Genomic DNA, 20,282 nt, shown 5'->3' with positions numbered 1-20,282 from the left:
TGCACCAAAATGCATTCCATTCCGTTTGGTTGCATCCCCATTGCGGACGGAAAAACGCTGCAAGCAGCGTTTTTCTGTCCGCAATGTGGTGCGGAGCAAGACGGATCTGTCCTGGCACACAATGTAAGTCAATGGGGACGGATCCATTGTCTCGGACACAATAGAAAACGGATCCGTCCCCCATTGACTTTCAATGGTGTTCATGATGGATCCTTCTTGGCTATAGAAGACATAATACAACCGGATCCGTTCATGATGGATGCATGCGGTTGTATTATGGTAATAGAAGCGTTTTTGCAGATCCGTGACGGATCCGCAAAAAATGCAAGTGTGAAAGTAGCCTTAGTTACAACAGAGAGCAACTCCAAAGACCATTTCTCTGGAGGGCTGAACACATCTGTGATTACACATTCTACCCGTTGATTTCAATGGGTGCCATGTATTTTTCAGTTTCCCGTTTGATGGTGCTGCTTAAGAATGTAACACTTGTTGCTGCATTCCACAGATTACAGCCAACTGTAGGAGGACTCTCTGTAAACAACTTACCTTTTGGGGTAAAGCAGACAAGCCAGGGACCAGTTGGATCCCTCCTTAGTAGAATGCAATAGAAAGGAGAAGCGCACATAGGGAAGACCGCTGGGACCTTTGTAGATTGCCAGAAGATGGAGTGCTGACCTGAAAAGGTTATGCTGGAGGCACAACACTCTGCAGAGCGTTTCATTATAACCACCATGGCTGCGTCTCATGCTGACCATTACCAATACAATGGTTCTTCTTGTTCCTTGGTAGAATGGCCGATCGTATATGAAATGACACGTAGCCTGCACCTCCTCTTTATTAACCAGCGTTTCTTCAAGCAAATTAGGGCTTGTTAGATGAAAGTTAATGAAAGCAGGCTCACTATGTAGGTTAAATCCAATTAGTTAACATCATTAGGATGAGTGTAAAAAATAAAAAGCTGCTGATGATACGCTTGGCAAAGAATTGGGTTTCAATCCTGTCATCTAGAGGTGCCTATAGGAGATAGAATGTAGGGGAAGGAGGCATGAAAAGCTGTTAGGTTATTATAATTAACTGGGCTAGGTGCTTGACTTGTGATGTCTTTCTGGGCTTTTCCTCTTTCTTTTCATGACATGTAAGACAACTAATTATCTGTTTTAGCTCGTGTGCATCCAATTAGCAAGTGACAGGTGTTTTAAGTATGTTGTATGTTCAAAACATCCTAAACCACGGATTGCTTAAAATGCACATATAAATGGTGGGGCATAAATCATTGTCCTTGAGTGATTCTTCAAAGTAGAATTCAGCGTAGTAATGTATAGGAATGCCAGTCGGAGATTTCAGTCCAGGTATTCTAAGCAAGGTCCTTTATTTAGTAACCGGTTATGTGGACTGCTGGAGGAGACGTGTCCAGTTAGGGGGTTGTATTAGCCAGACAGTGTCCAGAGGGTACAACTTTTTTTTTTCTTTTTTTCTTTTTTTTTTAACAAAGTCGCCAAAATCTATATTTTCCACCCTTGTAGCTTGGTGAGCCAGTGGTAAACTAAGCAGTCATGAGGCTGAATGTGATCAGGGCAAAATATCTCAATTGTTGCTTACTCCTCATGCACACGACCGTATTTTTTTGCGGTCCGCAAAACGGGGTTCCGTTTTTCCGTGATCCGTGACCGTTTTTTCGTCCGTGGGTCTTCCTTGATTTTTGGAGGATCCACGGACATGAAAAAAAAGTCGTTTTGGTGTCCGCCTGGCCGTGCGGAGCCAAACGGATCCGTCCTGAATTACAATGCAAGTCAATGGGGACGGATCCGTTTGACGTTGACACAATATGGTGCAATTTCAAACGGATCCGTCCCCCATTGACTTTCAATGTAAAGTCAGGAGTTAATATACCATCGGATCGGAGTTTTCTCCAATCCGATGGTATATTTTAACTTGAAGCGTCCCCATCACCATGGGAACGCCTCTATGTTAGAATATACTGTCGGATTTGAGTTACATCGTGAAACTCAAATCCGACAGTATATTCTAACACAGAGGCGTTCCCATGGTGATGGGGACGCTTCAGGTTAGAATATACTAAAAGAACTGTGTACATGACTGCCCCCTGCTGCCTGGCAGGTGCTGCCAGGCAGCAGGGGGCAGTCCCCCCCCCTGTAGTTAACACATTGGTGGCCGCCCCCCCCCCCTCCCCTGTAGTTAACTCATTGGTGGCCAGTGCGGCTGCCCCCCCCCTCCCCTGTAGTTAACTCATTGGTGGCCAGTGGGCCCCCCCCCTCCCCTGTAGTTAACTCATTGGTGTCCAGTGGGCCCCCCCCTCCCCTGTAGTTAACTCATTGGTGGCCAGTGGGCCCCCCCTCCCCTGTAATTAACTCATTGGTGGCCAGTGGGCCCCCCCCCTCCCTCCCCTGTAGTTAACTCGTTGGTGGCCAGTGGGCCTTCTCCCCTCCCTCCCCCTCCTAATTAAAATCTCCCCCCTATCATTGGTGGCAGTGGAGTGTACCGATCGGAGTCCCAGTTTAATTGCTGGGGCTCCGATCGGTAACCATGGCAACGCTACTGCAGTCCCGGTTGCCATGGTTACTTAGCAATTTGTAGAACCATTATACTTACCTGCGAGCTGCGATCTCTGCGTCCGGCCGGGAGCTCCTCCTACTGGTAAGTGACAGGTCCGGCCGGGAGCTCCTCCTACTGGTAAGTGACATGACCGACACCTGGGGCCTCCGCCGATCAGTACTGCCGCAGCCTTCTCTCAGCTCACCAAGCACAGCACTGTACATTGTATAGTGCTTTGTATTGCGCTCAGCACCATTTACTTCTATGGGGCACGTAACAAATGAACGTGACATCACTTGCCTAGGAAGAGCTGAGAGAAGGCCACGGCACTCACAGGAGCCTTCTCAAACAGCTGATTGGCGGGGGTCCCGGGTGTTGGACACTCACCAATCAGATACTGATGATCTATCCAGGGAATAGGCCATCAGTATAAAAATCTCAGAAAACCCCATTAAGTACTGCCCCATTGTGGTGGTTCTGAAAAGTTGTTCTACTCACTCAGTCTGTGTACAAGTATACACAGGACGGATCACTAATCATGCCTCACATGTGGACAGTGTAAACTTAGACATGCTGTCTATCACAGTGGATTAGAACTGAAGGAGAAAATTGGTGCATGGCTGAACATTTTTGTGTAACTTTTGACCTACTATTTTTACCCTCAGCGCATGGTTCAATGGTGCATATTAAAGGGTTTCGGTCACCTGAATTTTCGCTATTAAACAGACTGACATTATAGATGTGAAAATGTCACCTGAATTTAACTCTGCATTTCTTTTATTTTAGTATCCCCCCGTTTTCGTGTAATTTTAACTTTTATTATATGCAAATGAGCCTCTAGGAGCAGGGGGGGCGTTGCACCTGCTCCTAGAGGCTCCGTTCGCCCACCTCATTTCCACTCCCTTCTGTCTTGATTGACAGTGCCAGGCCAGCGTTGGTTCTCCTGCTGGCCCTGTCTGCCATGTAAATCTCGCGCCTGTGCTAAATACTGAACGTGACGGTGACAGGTTCCCTTTAAGCCACATGTCCTTTCCTGCTAAACTCAACTCATTTCCTGCTAGGCTGCAACCCATTAGCGGGTGCGACACTGTGGATTATTCTTTCTAGTTTACTTGCTACATACCGTAAATATGTCTAAAATGAGATGCATAAAATTACACCAAAGATGTTTTTATGTTTTGGCCCAAATTTTGTTAGAATTCAGAGGCAGCTACAAAAGTAAGTGCGGTTGGGTATCTTGCAATTCAAACAAAAATAGTATTGCTGCACCCTGACTCTCACCCCTGCACCCACACAAACACATATATAAACACGTGCAAAAATACACACACCTTCATACACACATAAAGCGTATGCTATTATTGTGCACTTTTCATTCTCAGATTTAGGCTACATGCACACGAATGTTGTTTGTTTCCATGTCCATTCAGTTTTTTTTGCGGATAGGATGAGGACCCATTCATTTCAATGGGTCCGCAAAAAATGCGGACCCATGCAAAAAATGTATCAGTATGTCCGTTCCGTAGCTCCGCAAAAAAAATAGAACATGTCCTATTCTTGTCCGTTTTAGGCATTGTTACAATGGATCCGCGGAAAAAAACGGATAGCATACGGATCTCACCTGTTTATTTTTGCGGAGCCATAATTTGCAGACCGCAAAACACATACGGTCGTGTGCATGTAGCCTTAATGTGCTGAATTTACTATTATCTTCAGTAAATGAAACATTTTACATCAGAAGTAAGGCCTCATGCATACGATCGTTCCATTTTTTGTGGTCTGCAAATTGCGGATCCGCAAAACACGGAAGCTGCCCATGTGCCTTCCGCAATTTGCGGAACGGAACGGGCGGCCCATTGTAGAAATGCCTATTCTTGTCCGCAAAACAGACAAGAATAGGACATGTTTGTTTGTTTTTTGCTGGGCCACGGAACGGATGCGGACAGCACACTGAGTGCTGTCCGCATCTTTTGCGGTCCCATTGAAGTGAATGGGTCCGCACCCGAGCCACAAAAACTGCAGCTCTGATGCGGACCAGAACAACAGTCATGTGCATGAGGCCTAAGAGGCATGATCTTTATGAAAGTACTTCGGCCGATTTTTATTATGGACAATGAATAAGATGTTAGCTTGTGCAATAGCCTATGGCATTTATTGGTACCCTGCTAAACACCATGGCATACACGAACAAAGGCTAAACTGAGACTAGACGGGTATAGTTAGTAGCAAAATATACATATACTTTATTAGACAATACATAAAAAGTAAATTTATATGTGATGTAACACATCAGATAAAAAGGTGGACTACACCTGAGGGGACATAACATAGTTGCATACAATTAGAAAAAGAGGGCAGTGAGGCTAACAATCAGCTAAGATTCACAAATGTCCAAATGCAGATCTCCAAACTTGTACACATATATACACGCACATAGGACCTATTTCACATGTAAAAAATTGTCACAAGTATCCACAATTTTACTGGTATACACGTATGTATCTCCGGAAAAAAGGCTGCCAGTGCATCAAAGACCCCGATTTGAGACACACACGTGTATAGCAACTGGACAATCACAAATTCCCATCCACTTGTAAAAAAGAACTAATGCCTCAATCTCAGCAAAAAAGTGCATATGTGCATATTATCATCCATTATAAAAATAGAGATACAAAACATGCGTGAACATTTATGTACATATCACCTTAAGGGCAAGTAGGAATACTGCCAGTGCCCTAAGAATAGAGCCATGTATGGATGCATATACAGAAACATACACACAGGAATCGATCACCTAAATAGCTGTGTATAAACAGATAGAATCAAAAATCACAGAGGTTAATCCCTGCAACAAACACAAGAGTAACTGAGTTATATCACAAAGACATTGGTTTACAGAGCAAAGAGTAGCCTCACACTATGAAATGACATACCCATACAATGAAAAACTGTTCAAACTCAGGAGAGCCACGTATCCCGACACGCGTTTCGGCTGGAATGCCTTCTTCTGGGGGATGTGATTATAATTTTTTTGATTCTATCTGTTTATACACAGCTATTTAGGTGATCGATTCCTGTGTGTATGTTTCTGTATATGCATCCATACATGGCTCTATTCTTAGGGCACTGGCAGTATTCCTACTTGCCCTTAGGCCTCATGCACACGACCGTTATTGTGTTCCGTTCCGCAAAATGGGGTTCCGTTGTTCCGTGATCCGTTTTTGTTTCCGTGTGTCTTCCTTTATTTTTGTGTGCCTCCGTGTTTTTTAGCGGTCCCATTGACTTGAATGGGTCCGCGAACTGTTTTCCGCGAAAATAATAGGATAGGTTATATTTTTTTGACGGACTGGAACCACGGATCACGGACGCGGATGACAAACGGTGCATTAGCCGAGTTTTCAACGGACCCATTGAAAGTCAATGGGTCTGCAGAAAATCACGAAAAACGGCACAACGGACACAGAATAAAACAACGGTGGTGTGCATGAGGCCTTAAGGTGATATGTACATATATGTTCACGCATGTTTTGTATCTCTATTTTTATAATGGATGATAATATGCACATACGCACTTTTTTGCTGAGATTGAGGCATTAGTTCTTTTTTACAAGTGGATGGGAATTTGTGATTGTCCAGTTGCTATACACGTGTATGTCTCAAATCGGGGTCTTTGATGCACTGGCAGCCTTTTTTCCGGAGATACATACGTGTAATACCAGTAAAATTGTGGATACTTGTGACAATTTTTTACATGTGAAATAGGTCCTATGTGCGTGTATATATGTGTACAAGTTTGGAGATCTGCATTTGGACATTTGTGAATCTTAGCTGATTGTTAGCCTCACTGCCCTCTTTTTCTAATTGTATAAACTATGTTATGTCCCCTCAGGTGTAGTCCACCTTTTTATCTGATGTGTTACATCACATATAAATTTACTTTTTATGTATTGTCTAATAAAGTATATGTATATTTTGCTACTAACTATACCCGTCTAGTCTCAGTTTATCCTTTGTTTGTGTATGCATAGGTACACTGAGTGGGTACGTTACTATAGGGTATTTTCCATCACATAGGATCACTAAATGTGAACGCAAATCTGTGTGCATTCTGTGACTGTTGTATTCTGAACACCATGGCAACTGATGATGTCGGGTATTGTTATTTTATGTGGTATTTTCTTATAGTGGAATTATTAGTCTGCATTTTATGGTATATTGTGCACACTACATTTTTGTAATGTGCCTTCACTTTGCCACATACTGTTCTGTTGTGTGCAGTATATAATGTTCATTAGAGCGTACATTCATAGCACACATTACTTTTTAATTTGCTGTAATGATTCTGTGGTCATTTCCATTGTCGGATTGCCCTGCTACAATTACTTTTTGTTGAGAGTGACACATTGAGATTGTGTTAACAGTCTATGAAGATAAATTGTTTTGTAACAGAATATTGAACTTAAGGTCGTCTGTATAAGTAATGCTAAGATCAATACACATTGACATTTAAATCAACATAAGTCATCTTGTATGGATCTCCAGGGGAGAGCTTTCTAGGATTCAGCCAGTACATAAAATAACCATTCACCACTTGTAATTCCTTGTTAATCTCTGAGTTGTACAGACAGAAATTGCCTATAATAAGTGTAGTCAATGGATCTGCCTTTCACAAGAATATGCCTGTATATAACAATATGTACCTTCATACTCTCTACTTCTAATCCCCTGCTGTATGTGGCAGTCTGTATAAACCTAAAACTTAAGACAATGTGACGTCGAAGAACATCTCCACCCACATCATGATACTCTGGATTGTGCAGGACTTGTTAGACATTAAAGACTGAAAGTGCCGTCCAGTTTACCCGCAGCTTGTTACAGAGCAGGAGGAGCTGAGCAGATAGATATATACACACTCATTGGCAAAAAATAAATAAATAATGCACCTACATAGAAATGTTGGATTGCAGCAAAACTGGGCATGTGAATGAGTACAGGTGTGGTCTGCTTAGACACTGGGTCTTGCCACAAGAGAGCATAAAATGCTTCCCCCACTGCTCTACAAATGGCTCGCAGAAGTCACTCTTGGTGAGAGATCATTGACTGCTAGACATGCCTCTATGCCACACTCAAAGACATTTTTCCCAGTCAACAGACTTTGAGAGGGGGCACATCATTGAACTAAGATAAGCAGGATGGTCGTTCTGACGAATTGCCCTCTATCTAAGCTGTTCTGACCTGGCTGTTAGGTGTCAGGAGCAGTGGTTACATGAGGGCACACACATATGGCGAACAGGCTCCAGAAGGTCCAGACAGACCACCTGTAGAGAGGATCACCAGTAAGCATGAGCAGCTCCCACAGTTTCATTGTGCACCACCCCTATCTCTGGCCAGACTACACTGCTCAAAAAAATAAAGGGAACACTTAAACAACACAATGTAATTCCAAGTCAATCACACTTCTGTGAAATCAAACTGTCCACTTAGGAAGCAATACTGAGTGACGATCAATTTCACATGCTGTTGTGCAAATGGGATAGACAACAGGTGGAAATTATAGGCAATTAGCAAGACACCCCCAATAAAGGAGTGGTTCTGCAGGTGGTGAACACAGACCACTTCTCAGTTCCTATGCTTCCTGGCTGATGTTTTGGTCACTTTTGAATGCTGGCGGTGCTTTCACTCTAGTGGTAGCATGAGACGGAGTCTACAACCCACACAAGTGGCTCAGGTAGTGCAGCTTATCCAGGATGGCACATCAATGCGAGCTGTGGCAAGAAGGTTTGCTGTGTCTGTCAGCGTAGTGTCCAGAGCATGGAGGTGCTACCAGGAGACAGGCCAGTACATCAGGAGACGTGGAGGAGGCTGTAGGAGGGCAACAACCCGGCAGCAGGACTGCTACCTCCGCCTTTGTGCAAGGAGGAACAGGAGGAGCACTGCCAGAGCCCTGCAAAATGACCTCCAGCAGGCCACAAATGGGCATGTGTCTGCTCAAATGGTCAGAAACAGACTCCATGAGCGTGATATGAGGGCCCGACGTCCACAGGTGGGGGTTGTGCTTACAGCCCAACACCGTGCAGGACGTTTGGCATTTGCCAGAGAACACCAAGATTGGCAAATTCGCCACTGGCGCCCTGTGCCCTTCACAGATGAAAGCAGGTTCACACTGAGCACATGTGAAAGACGTGACAGAGTCTTGAGACGCCGTGGAGAATGTTCTGCTGCCTGCAACATCCTCCAGCATGACCGGTTTGGCATTGGGTCAGTAATGGTGTGGGGTGGCATTTCTTTGGAGGGCCGCACAGCCCTCCATGTGCTCGCCAGAGGTAGCCTGCCTGCCATTAGGTACCGAGATGAGATCCTCAGACCCCTTGTGAGACCATATGATGGTGCGGTTGGCCCTGGGTTCCTCCTAATGCAAGACAATGCTAGACCTCATGTGGCTGGAGTGTGTCAGCAGTTCCTGCAAGACGAAGGCATTGATGCTATGGACTGGCCCGCCCGTTCCCCAGACCTGAATCCAATTGAGCACATCTGGGACATCATGTCTCGCTCTATCCACCGTCACGTTGCACCACAGACTGTCCAGGAGTTGGCAGATGCTTCAGTCCAGGTCTGGGAGGAGATCCCTCAGGAGACCGTCCGCCACCTCATCAGGAGCATGCACAGGCGTTGTAGGGAGGTCATACAGGCACGTGGAGGCCACACACACTACTGAGCCTCATTTTGACTTGTTTTAAGGACATTACATCAAAGTTGGATCAGCCTGTAGTGTGTTTTTCCACTTTAATTTTGAGTGTGACTCCAAATCCAGACCTCCATGGGTTGAAAAATGTGATTTCCATTTTTAATTTTTGTGTGATTTTGTTGTCAGCACATTCAACTATGTAAAGAACAAAGTATTTCAGAAGAATATTTAATTAATTCAGATCTAGGATGTGTTATTTTTGTGTTCCCTTTATTTTTTTGAGCAGTGTATTTCCAGGTGCTCAACAGAAGGAAATTTGGTGTCACAGCACCCATTAATTGTTTTAGACCCTACAACAGTCAAGTTGGAGTATGGATGCCTTGTGGTGAGCGCTTCAATCCTGGCTTTGATGTGGAGCGACACACTGCCTCAACTGCAGGTGTGGTGATCTGTGTAGCCATCGGATATGACAGTGGGTCTCTAGTAGTCCCTAGTAGTGATATGATCGACACCAACAGCTCAGTGGTATGTGCAGGGCCGGTGCAACCATTAGGCGAACTAGGTCCTTCTTAAATATGGCAGAGCAGGCATCTGCTTACCCTGATGGCAGGTGCCTGCTCTGCCAGTAAATTACGGCGGCAAGGGAGGCTGTTCTAGCAGCTCCCCACTCCTCCCTCGCGCGCCCTCTGTGATGCCGGATTATGACGTCATTCCGGCCCCGGCATACTAAACGGCGCACTGGAGGACTGAGGAGCTGCACCACACTTGACCCCAGGGAGGTGAGTGTTTAAGTGTTTGACTGAGTGAGTGTCTGCCTGTGTATTTATGTCAGTGAGTGAGTGTATGTATGTCTGTCTTTCTGTCATTGAGTGTCTGTGTGTGGATGTCAGTGAGTGTGGATGTCTGTCGGTCAGTAAGTGTCTGTTTGTTTGTCAGTGAGTGTGTGTGTTTGTCTGCCAGTGAGTGAGTGTCTGTCAGTAAGTATGTCTGTCAGTGAGTTTCTGTGTACGTCATTCAGTGAGTGTCTGAGTGCGTGTCTGTCATTGAGTGAGTGACATGAGGGGGCGGCAAAATGGATCTTTGCTTAGGGCGGCAAAAACCCTTGCACCGACCCTGGGTATGTGCAGGACATCCTGCAGCCACATGTGTTGCCTTTCATGGAAGGGCTTCCAGCGAGAGTTTTTATAGCAGGATAATGCCCGCCAAAACACATGAAGGGTTTTCCAGGAATATCTCTGCCATGACCGGCCCATTTACTAGATTTATCACCAATCAAACATTTATGGGACCAGCTGGGACCCCAGCTTTGGCAACCTACGAGTAAACAATCTATAGGCCCAACTGTAAGGTCTGTGGGCAAATGTGCCGCAGGATACCAACAAAAAAAAACTTAATGCCTCCATCCCCAACAATATCTCATCTTGTATACAGGCTAGATACTCTTTTTGAAATTTTTGCTGGATCCGGCAGGGTTCAGCAAAAACACTTCTGTTACTGATAATACAACCATCTGCATCCGTTATGTACGGATCTGGTTGTATTTAACATAGCCAAGACAGATCCGTTATGAACTCCATTGAAAGTCAATAGAGGACGGATCAGTTTTCTATTGTGTCAAGAGAAAACTGATCCGTCCCCATTGACTTGCATTGTGACGGCTCCGTCTTGCTCCGTATCCCAGGATGGAAAGCAAACTACAGCATGCTGCGGTTTGCTCTCCAGTATGATAACAGAACAGACATTTTGGAGCATTCCGTTCTGTTCAGTTTGGTTTTGTCCCCATTGACAATAAATGGTGACAAAAGTTTTTTTTTCTGGTATTGAACCCCTATGACGGATCTCAATACCGGATAATATTAACGCAAGTGTGAAAGTAGCCTTACGTCCAAAATCAGCAGTGGTTTCAATTAATGAATACAGTAAATAATACTAGTTCTACTGAGTCGTCTTCCCACAATACCATAAATCCATCTGCTCAGCTCCTCCTGTTCTATAACTTGCTGCCTGCAGACTGCACTAAATGTGACTTTAGGCAGTGTATTCTTTGAAATTATTTTAAAGTAGGTCTTATGGCTGTCATATGGATGGTTTCTACTTCAGGGTAGGAGGACATTTATCTTGTCTACTAATACTAGTCAGTACAGAAAGCATTTGAACATTAATATATACACAGTTATAACAGAAATGAACGGTGAAGAGGAGTAATGTTATTGTATGCATGCAGCTGAGGGATTGGCTCGCCCAAACTCTGCCACTAGAAAATCTGTGCATTTGGTACATATGTCCACAGGAAGAAGAGCAGCTCTGAAGTACAAACAGCTTTTATAGCAAGTAAAATACTGTGAGGAGAACAGGAACATTTATGAGCCCTGATCTGATCTTTCTAGGAACTCTCTCCAGAACAGTTTTTTTTTTCCAATGCTCTCCATATTTGAATGGGGTTTTAACAAATCTCCTAAACAAGACTCCAGTTCCAATTATTGTAAAGTGGGAATCTATAGAGGTGCCAAAATCAAAAATGGAACTTGGCATACAGCAAAATTACAGTAAATACAAGGAAGAATATATTACTCCTTAAACAGGTTGGATTAATATGACATTTTGGTCCAATTTTGGACCTTCTTCAGGTGATGACCCTTATCCTCATAACTTATTGTATGAACATAACCCTACTCCAACCTAGATTTACGTGAAGTTGGTCTGGGATCATCCAACCTTGAGATCAGTTTCTAATTAGCATTCCATTTTAATGTGTACAGAGTTCCATTTCTGGTTTATGTGAACCCTCTACCCAGAGGTGCTGAAGACCCGACAGATGTCCACTGTTGTAGACATTTTCTCAGTAGAAAAAATGTATTTGATGTCCAATATAAAAGAGGAAAGAACCTTATTCTTAAATTGTGAAAGAGCATACGGATATTACACAAAGCTAATAACCCAGCGACTCATCACCAGCAGATGATGCCATGACAGAGCAGAAGGGAGAGCGGGAACAAAAGCCTTCACTGAAAAACAAGCTTTCACAAATCCAGAAACTAATTTGAAAGTGATAAAAATTAATTTGCACAGTTTAATTGGAAGCAGTCTCCCTCTCGAATGCCGGCAGAGGAGCTCAGGCGGCATGTGCTGATTGAATTTTTTTGTCAGCCAGGTATGTCGGACTCGCCTGCTTATCCTCTCGAGCCTTTCTGTGCAATATATTATGTTCAGCTTCTGACTGGTGTTCTTTAAAAGGATCAATGCTATTCATGTTACGTCCCCAGTGTCTGAAACTTCATTGATCTTGGGACTTCACCTGACATTTCTCATTACTTTGCTTCCAACAGGGTGCTCACCGAAGGTGTGGGCTTCAGCTTCTCCATGTGAATTACAGCTATTTCTAAAGGGACTTTTTCACCCCGGTAGATGAGGATCCTGTATCTTCCAGCACACATGTTCAATATAAATCCTAAGCCGTTCAGTGAAATAGGATTATTGTCTGCTGTCTGCCATTTTGGATATGATTTTTTATTTTTTCAAATCTAGCTTTTCCTCACGAAGCAGAGTTATATTATAGTGGACTGTTATAGGATCTACTGTATAGACCTGGTCCTACACTATGGCCTTGCTTATAGCATCCATAGCACTATGAATCTGATGCAGATTCTTGGTTTTTGCTACAATTGAATAGGTTACATAAGAAACTCTGTTCTTGCTATACAAATTGTGCACAGACTTGGCTGGAATTTCAGGGTTTTCTTTATTTATTACATTGAGTCTAAGTGGAAAATGATATTTGCAGAGCAGCTGAAATATGGCTATAAATTACTATGGCGGAATTTATTATGCGTCGCGACATTTTAACTTATATTAACACCGTACCTACATGCTCAGTTACTGCAAACGAGCACAACATGGAGATGCATGGAGGCTTCATCAGGATTCGATTTCAGCAGCCCATGATCAGCCTGTTCTTGATGTAGCAGCTTCAGCCAACAACCACTTACTACTTTCAATAAAAAAAAAAATTTTAAAATATTCCTCGCTATAAACTTGAGCATAAACCTAGACCAGACATGCAGATGACAGATGCGCCAAATGCATCATAGCGGTGCACGGCGTGTGATAGAGTCGACACATTTTAATAGACATGTTAGGGGCCGTTCCTACTGGTTTTTGCAGCCAGAATTTTGCACAGATTCAACACCAAAAAGTCACCGGGTGGCCATACGGAATGTGCCTCCCATTGTTTTCACTGGTTATGGCCGCGACCTCGTGCGGTAGTGGTCATGAATAGCATTGAAAACAGTGGGAGGAAGATTCGATGCATCTGTCAGAGGCTTTTTGCACAGAATCCAAATTCTACCTGCTCCAATCACCTCCAAGCTCCAAGTACCTCGACACCACAATAATGCAGACCCTTTGACTTAAATAGGTCTGCGGTCCGCATTTTGGGGACAAGTACTGTATGCAGTAGGACATATTCTATTTGTGGAATGGACATACAGTACAGATGCGGAAAACACACGGATCATCTGTGTGCTTTCTGCATGAGCATGTCCATTCTGCAAGAAGATAGAATATGTCCACAAAATGCCAACCAAGGGATCATGGTAAACAACGGTTCCACAAAAAAAACATGGACAGCACACGGACCTCATTCGTACTTTGCGGATCTTCAACTTGCAAGCGGCAAACTGGATACGGTTGCATGCATGAGGCCTTAGACTGGGAAAATAAGCAGCGTATCTTCTCTTCTTTTACACCTTAGCTATGTTTCGTTGTTTTGTTTTTGACTTTGTGTTTCCTTCCATGACTTTCTGCACGTAGAACATAAGCAATTTCTTCACATGTAATGGTGTCCTGCATTATCCCGTCCCCATCTGACCCGCTATATACGTAGCTAGCTGACCACCCTTCTGCTGAATTGGTTCAGCCTGGAGCAATACAATTTTCAATTCCCAATAGCATCTCATCGCCTAAAGCCCTTTTTGTTCCTTAGCCTTTAGCCCTTTGCTACATCTATCATTTAGGATGTGACAGTATGCGTTGCTGAATTTTGAGTGATTGCTGCGGTGCTTGGCATCTGTCCCTAGGAAGGATGGAGTTTGTCCTCCCTTTTTCCTGCATGATCTGAGGATACAAGGTTTTTCTTGTGCCACTGTCCTGATATTACAAAGATAACTAGACATTTACCCGTTTACATGATATCTTATGACGCTGTGGTTGCGCTGGTGCTGTTCTCTGGGATTGACATTACTAGTAATGCTTCTAAACAGTCGCGCTGTCATTGAAAATATTCCCGTCACGTTCCTCCCTACTATTACTGCATAAAGGTTTACAGTGCCACAGACATGTTTATGGGTCAGTGGACGTTTCGTGGCTATGTGCTTTTATCATTGTAGTATATAGCAGTGTTCATATCCAGGATATTACATACAGGAATACATTTTGCTTGGAGCCTACATGATGTGACTTTCCTTCATTTGTCACCAGTTTTATGTCCTATCACAAGATTATGGAACCTTTTTAACGGCATCTGTCAGCAGATTTGTACTTATGACACCCATGTCCATATGTGTCCGCATTGCTGAGAAAAATTATGTTTTAATATATGCAAGTGAGCCTCTAGGAGCAATGGGGGCGTTGTCTTTCACACAGCCGTTTTTTTTTTGTTTTTTTTAAAGTTTACGGGCCGTTTTTTGCGTTCCGTATACGGAACCATTCTTTTCAATGGTTCTGCAAAGAAAAACACGGAATGTACTCCGTATGCATTCCGTTTCCGTTTTTCTGTTCCGTTGAAAGATAGAACATGTCCTATTATTGCCCTCAAATCACGTTTCGTGGCTCCATTCAAGTCAATGGGTCCGCAAAAAAAACTGAACACATACGGAAATGCATCCGTATGTCTTCCGTATCCATTCTGTTTTTACAGAACCATCTTTTGAAAATGTTATGCCCAGCCCAATTTTTTCTATGTAATTACTCTATACTGTATATGCCATACGGAAAAACGGAAACAAGAAACGGAACAATGGATCCATGAAAAACGGACCGCAAAACACTGAAAAAGCCATAAGGTCATGTGAAAGAGGCCTTACACTGCCTGGTCCTGTCAATCAAAGTGCATAGGGAGTGGCAGTTGCAGAGATATCAGAGCCTCTAGGTGTAATGGTAACGCCCCCGTTGCTCCTAGAGGATCATTTGCATATATTAAAACATAATTCTTCTCAGCAATGCGGACACATATGAACATGGGACCAACACAGATGTCTTCAGCTGCCAAGTGCACATGTAACAGCTCAGCCAGTGTCATAGGGACAAATCTGCTGACAGATGCCATTTAAGGTACGGCTATACTTGGCATATACACTTCAGATATTTTGTAGTGGGATTGCTCGCAGTGAATGCGGTAGCAACAGAATCTGCACATACCTTGACATGCGGTGCAGGTTTTAAATCCACAACATATCCATTTACACTCACCTAAAGAATTATTAGGAACACCTGTTCTATTTCTCATTAATGCAATTCTCTAGTCAACCAATCACATGGCAGTTGCTTTAATGCATTTAGGGGGGTGATCCTGGTCAAGACAATCTCCTGAACTCCAAACTGAATGTCAGAATGGGAAAGAAAGGTGATTTAAGCAATTTTGAGCGTGGCATGGTTGTTGGTGCCAGACGGGCCGGTCTGAGTATTTCACAATCTGCTCAGTTACTGGGATTTTCACGCACAACCATTTTAGGGTTTACAAAGAATGGTGTGAAAAGGGAAAAACATCCAGTATGCGGCAGTCCTGTGGGCAAAAATGCCTTGTGGATGCTAGAGGTCAGAGGAGAATGGGCCGACTGATTCAAGCTGATAGAAGAGCAACGTTGACTGAAAGAACCACTCGTTACAACCGAGGTATGCAGCAAAGCATTTGTGAAGCCACAACACGCACAACCCTGAGGCGGATGGGCTACAACAGCAGAAGACCCCACCGGGTACCACTCATCTCCACTACAAATAGGAAAAAGAGGCTACAATTTGCACGAGCTCACCAAAATTGGACTGTGGAAGACTGGAAAAATGTTGCCTGGTCTGATGAGTCTCGATTTCTGTTGAGACATTCAAATGGTAGAGTCCGAATTTGGCGTAAACAGAATGAGAACATGTATCCATCCTCTGATGGCTACTTCCAGCAGGATAATGCACCATGTCACAAAGCTCGAATCATTTCAAATTGGTTTCTTGAACATGACAATTAGTTCACTGTACTAAAATGGCCCCCACAGTCACCAGATCTCAACCCAATAGAGCATCTTTGGGATGTGGTGGAACGGGAGCTTCGTGCCCTGGATGTGCATCCCTCAAATCTCCATCAACTGCAAGATGCTATCCTATCAAAGAATGCTATCGGCACCTTGTTGAATCAATGCCACGTAGAATTAAGGCAGTTCTGAAGGCAAAAGGGGGTCCAACACCTTAGTATGGTGTTCCTAATAATTCTTTAGGTGAGTGTGTACTGAGGATTTCCCTAGGTGCTTTCACCTTTTGCAGTGCAGATCCACATGAAGATTTCCAGCAACGAAACATGCCATGGGGTGGATTTTGCACAGCAGAATATCCACTGTGGATTTTTCTGCAATTCCGCAGTGGAATTTTTATTGCAGATTGTAAAGGGTGAAATCCATGGTGGAAATCTGCACCATAAATTGACATGCTGCTTATCAATTTGATTTACAGATTTTTTTATATAGTGTGTGGATGAGATTGATGTCAATCTCATTCCCTTTGTTACTACTATGAAAGCGTGGATTTGCTGCTAGAAAATCCACAGTGGTAAATCCACAGAGTATCTGTTCATGGACAAACACTTGGTGTATGTTTCAGTGGAATGCTCGCTTCTTATTGTTTCTCAATGAGAATCTGCATCCTGGAGAGATGAAAAGAAAATGAATCCACGTGCTGCGGCAGGTGGCCACATGTGGATTAGTGCTGATCCATGGCATGCACAACTGAAATACAAGGGTCAGCCTCAGATTTCTCCTGTGGATTCTGCAGCCAATATTTCCAACTTTCCCCCCCCCATGAAACTCCATGGCTAAAAAAAAACTGGTACTTGTATTGCTATGTATGCAGCATTCAATAAAAAGTCCATGACATAGTTTGTAGCTACATGTTTGTTGCGCATTAAGCGCTGAATCCTCGCTGTAACCGAAATGACACATACTGGACTTTACATAATGTACAGACATTGTCTGCATTGATATGTGCTTGTAAAAAGCATTTGTGGATGTAGAAGTTGTTTTTCATAAAGAAGCAAAGATAAAAAGAACCGTGGTTTTTGTGCGTTTTTTGGAATTGAATGTTACTATGTATGCAGCCATAGCTGATTGTGTCAGTATAAACCTGAGAGGAAAACTTTTACTTATAATAATTTGTAATCTTCCATGTTCTTTAAACATTTCAGGTGACTACCCAGCCCCAAGAGCAGTCCTAACGGGCCACGACCATGAAGTTGTCTGTGTGTCCGTATGTGCAGAACTGGGTCTCGTCATCAGCGGCGCTAAAGGTGAGTGCTCTGTTTTTATTTCTTCTGTTATATTATTGCTCTTGACCTTTGTACTAAATGTATATAGTTTTTGCTCAGTTTATTTTATTTTTATTGTCAACACCATTTAGCAAAAAAAAAATTGAAACGATAAAGACGCGAGGTACTGTAATATATTGTGTTTAGCTCTGGGGTCCTGGGTTGTAATCCAATCAACGACAACATCTGGTACTGATAGGTTAATTCAGAATTTAGATGATGAGGCCCAATGATGATCCATAGGTGATCCCATTGCAATGCAAAGTGGGTTCCTGACATTTACTTTAGATAGGATGGCTTGTGATGACTGACAGTCTGATGATTCGCCAGTTTTATTTCAGTGACTGGTGCGCCAGAATTGTGCACAAAAGTTCTGCGACAATTTTGACTCACCTTGTTGCATCTTAAGCCACAACCACTTTCTGCTAAACCAAGACCCCTTGTTGAGCGCAGCAAACAAAGTGTTTGAAACCCTTAGGCCCCTTGCAGACGAGCGTTCCTCCCGCAGCGAGTCCGCATCGCAGCACCCGGCCTGACTTTCCAGCGCTGACGGAATTCACATAGCATTATGTTGATTTATGATGCTATATGACCCTTACAGTTCTGGAATGTATTGGATAACACTGGCAGCATTATGTATCCAATACATTCCAGAACTGTAAGGGTTACATAGCATCATAAATCAATATAATGCTATGTGACCCCCGGCAGCGCTGGCAGGTCATCCCGGGAGCTGTGTTGCGCACTCGCTGCGGGAGGAACGGGAGGCCTTAAAGGGAACCTGTCACATTGTACATGGTGTCTAAGCTGAAGGCAGCCTATGCAGCAGAAGGAGCTGAGCAGATTGATTTATAGTTTTATGGACAAACGTATTTTGTTTCTGTGTCAGTTCTGTGTTTTTTATTTTTGCGGAGATCATGCAGACCCATTCATTTCAATGGGTCCGCAAAAAATACAGACAGCACACCGTGTGCTATCCGTATGTCCGTTCCGTAACCCCACAATAAAAATATGACATGTCCTTTTCTTGTCCGTTTTAGGCATTGTTACAAAAACTGATGGCATACAGACCGCAAAACACATACGGTCGTGTGCACGTAGCCTTAGTGTAATTTGTATTTCATTCACTTAAATTCCTGCTCGTTCTGGGCTTTGAAGTCCAGGATTCAGTGATTGACAGCTCTTTCTGTATACACAGCCATAGAGGGACGGCTGTCAATCACTGATAGGACCGCCTCCTGGACTTCAAAGCCCAGAATGAGCAGGAAATTAAGTGAATGAAATACAAATTATACTGAATCTTTTCCCATAAAACTATACATCAATCTGCTCAGCTCTTCCTGCTCTATAACATACGGCCTTCAACCCAGACACCATGTTCAACTTGACTGCTTCCCTTTAATAGTGGGACATAATGCATGTGTGGCTGAATTCTGGCACATTTTCATTAGTAAATTTATCAGTATTTCCTCCAGTGTTCTGATAATTCAGATGCTGTTTTGCCAGTTATTGAACAATTTTTATCTAAAAATACTGGAAGAAAAATTGGACAGTTGACGATTAGCATGATAGCAATTCATGGCAAACGTCAGGACTGGACATACATTTTTTGGCGCCTTGTGTCATTCCTGTTGCACCCCACTGATTTGGTATAGGTATTAGTGTTGAGCGAAGGCAAGCATCCGAATTCGATCTAAACTAATCCAAATTTCCTCGTGTGAATCAGTTCTCCTAAAATAGCGGCTGCACGTGTCCGAAAGTAAGTGTAGAGAAGAGAAGCTTGGAAACGGGGGCCACTCTGTCCCTGTGACCTATCCACAGACCATGTATCCTGATAACGGCTATTCCATCCGGAACCTGACCCTAAAACCTACATGCCCTAAGGCACACAGGATGCGGTGAACGCCGCCATACAGTGCCCAAATAATACAAAGTTATAGTGACTAGTGACGTAGTAGTTTGTGAAGGTCACAAACCTTGAATACCAGGCCAGACACCAGTCACCCCTCACAGTGTTTTTGCAAATAAGATTTAAGAAGAAGTGCCAACTTCACACCTGCCAACATCCCATACATATCGCACGCCCATAACTCGGTCAACTTCTCACATTTGAGACCATGACATTCTTTTTCTAATCTTTCGGCCCCAGTGAAGGAATCACATTCTGATGAATTCATCCTCCATAAATGGTGCTGGATTTACATGAATTTTCCCAGATGATTAGCTTACAAGTTATTTTGTCCCCGGCTGACACCAGTGAACACTCTACGATCCTTTGATTGGATTTTCTCTCCTGAGAAGGCTTTTGGTATACGGTTTCACTTAGCGTGTTTTTCCAAATAAGAGGACAGATGTCAGAAGCGCTTTAGGAAATCTCTCGATTGCACTTTATACCTAAGCTGCCGGTTACTTTGATCAGGATCCACCTCCTGTGCAGCAGGACGTGCCTGATAATGGCCATGTTAACATGCATTTCTCAATAGATTG

The 20,282-nt window shown here is 43.5% G+C and overlaps 1 protein-coding gene across 10 annotated transcripts in view; it reads left to right on the top strand.

Annotated features, from left to right (window-relative positions):
• Positions 1–20,282, top strand: part of NBEA (neurobeachin) — a 630,876-nt gene that overhangs the window by 601,893 nt on the left and 8,701 nt on the right. For all 10 annotated transcript variants that reach the window (XM_040426128.1, XM_040426125.1, XM_040426127.1 and 7 more), the window contains one exon: positions 17,676–17,777. In XM_040426128.1, the coding sequence (XP_040282062.1) occupies positions 17,676–17,777 (102 nt within the window). The remainder of the gene's footprint in view (positions 1–17,675; positions 17,778–20,282) is intronic.

This window comes from Bufo bufo, chromosome 3 (assembly GCF_905171765.1).
Source record: "Bufo bufo chromosome 3, aBufBuf1.1, whole genome shotgun sequence".
NCBI lineage: Eukaryota > Metazoa > Chordata > Amphibia > Anura > Bufonidae > Bufo > Bufo bufo.
Note: the sequence above shows the minus strand (reverse complement) of the source record. Positions and strands in the feature narration are given on the sequence as shown.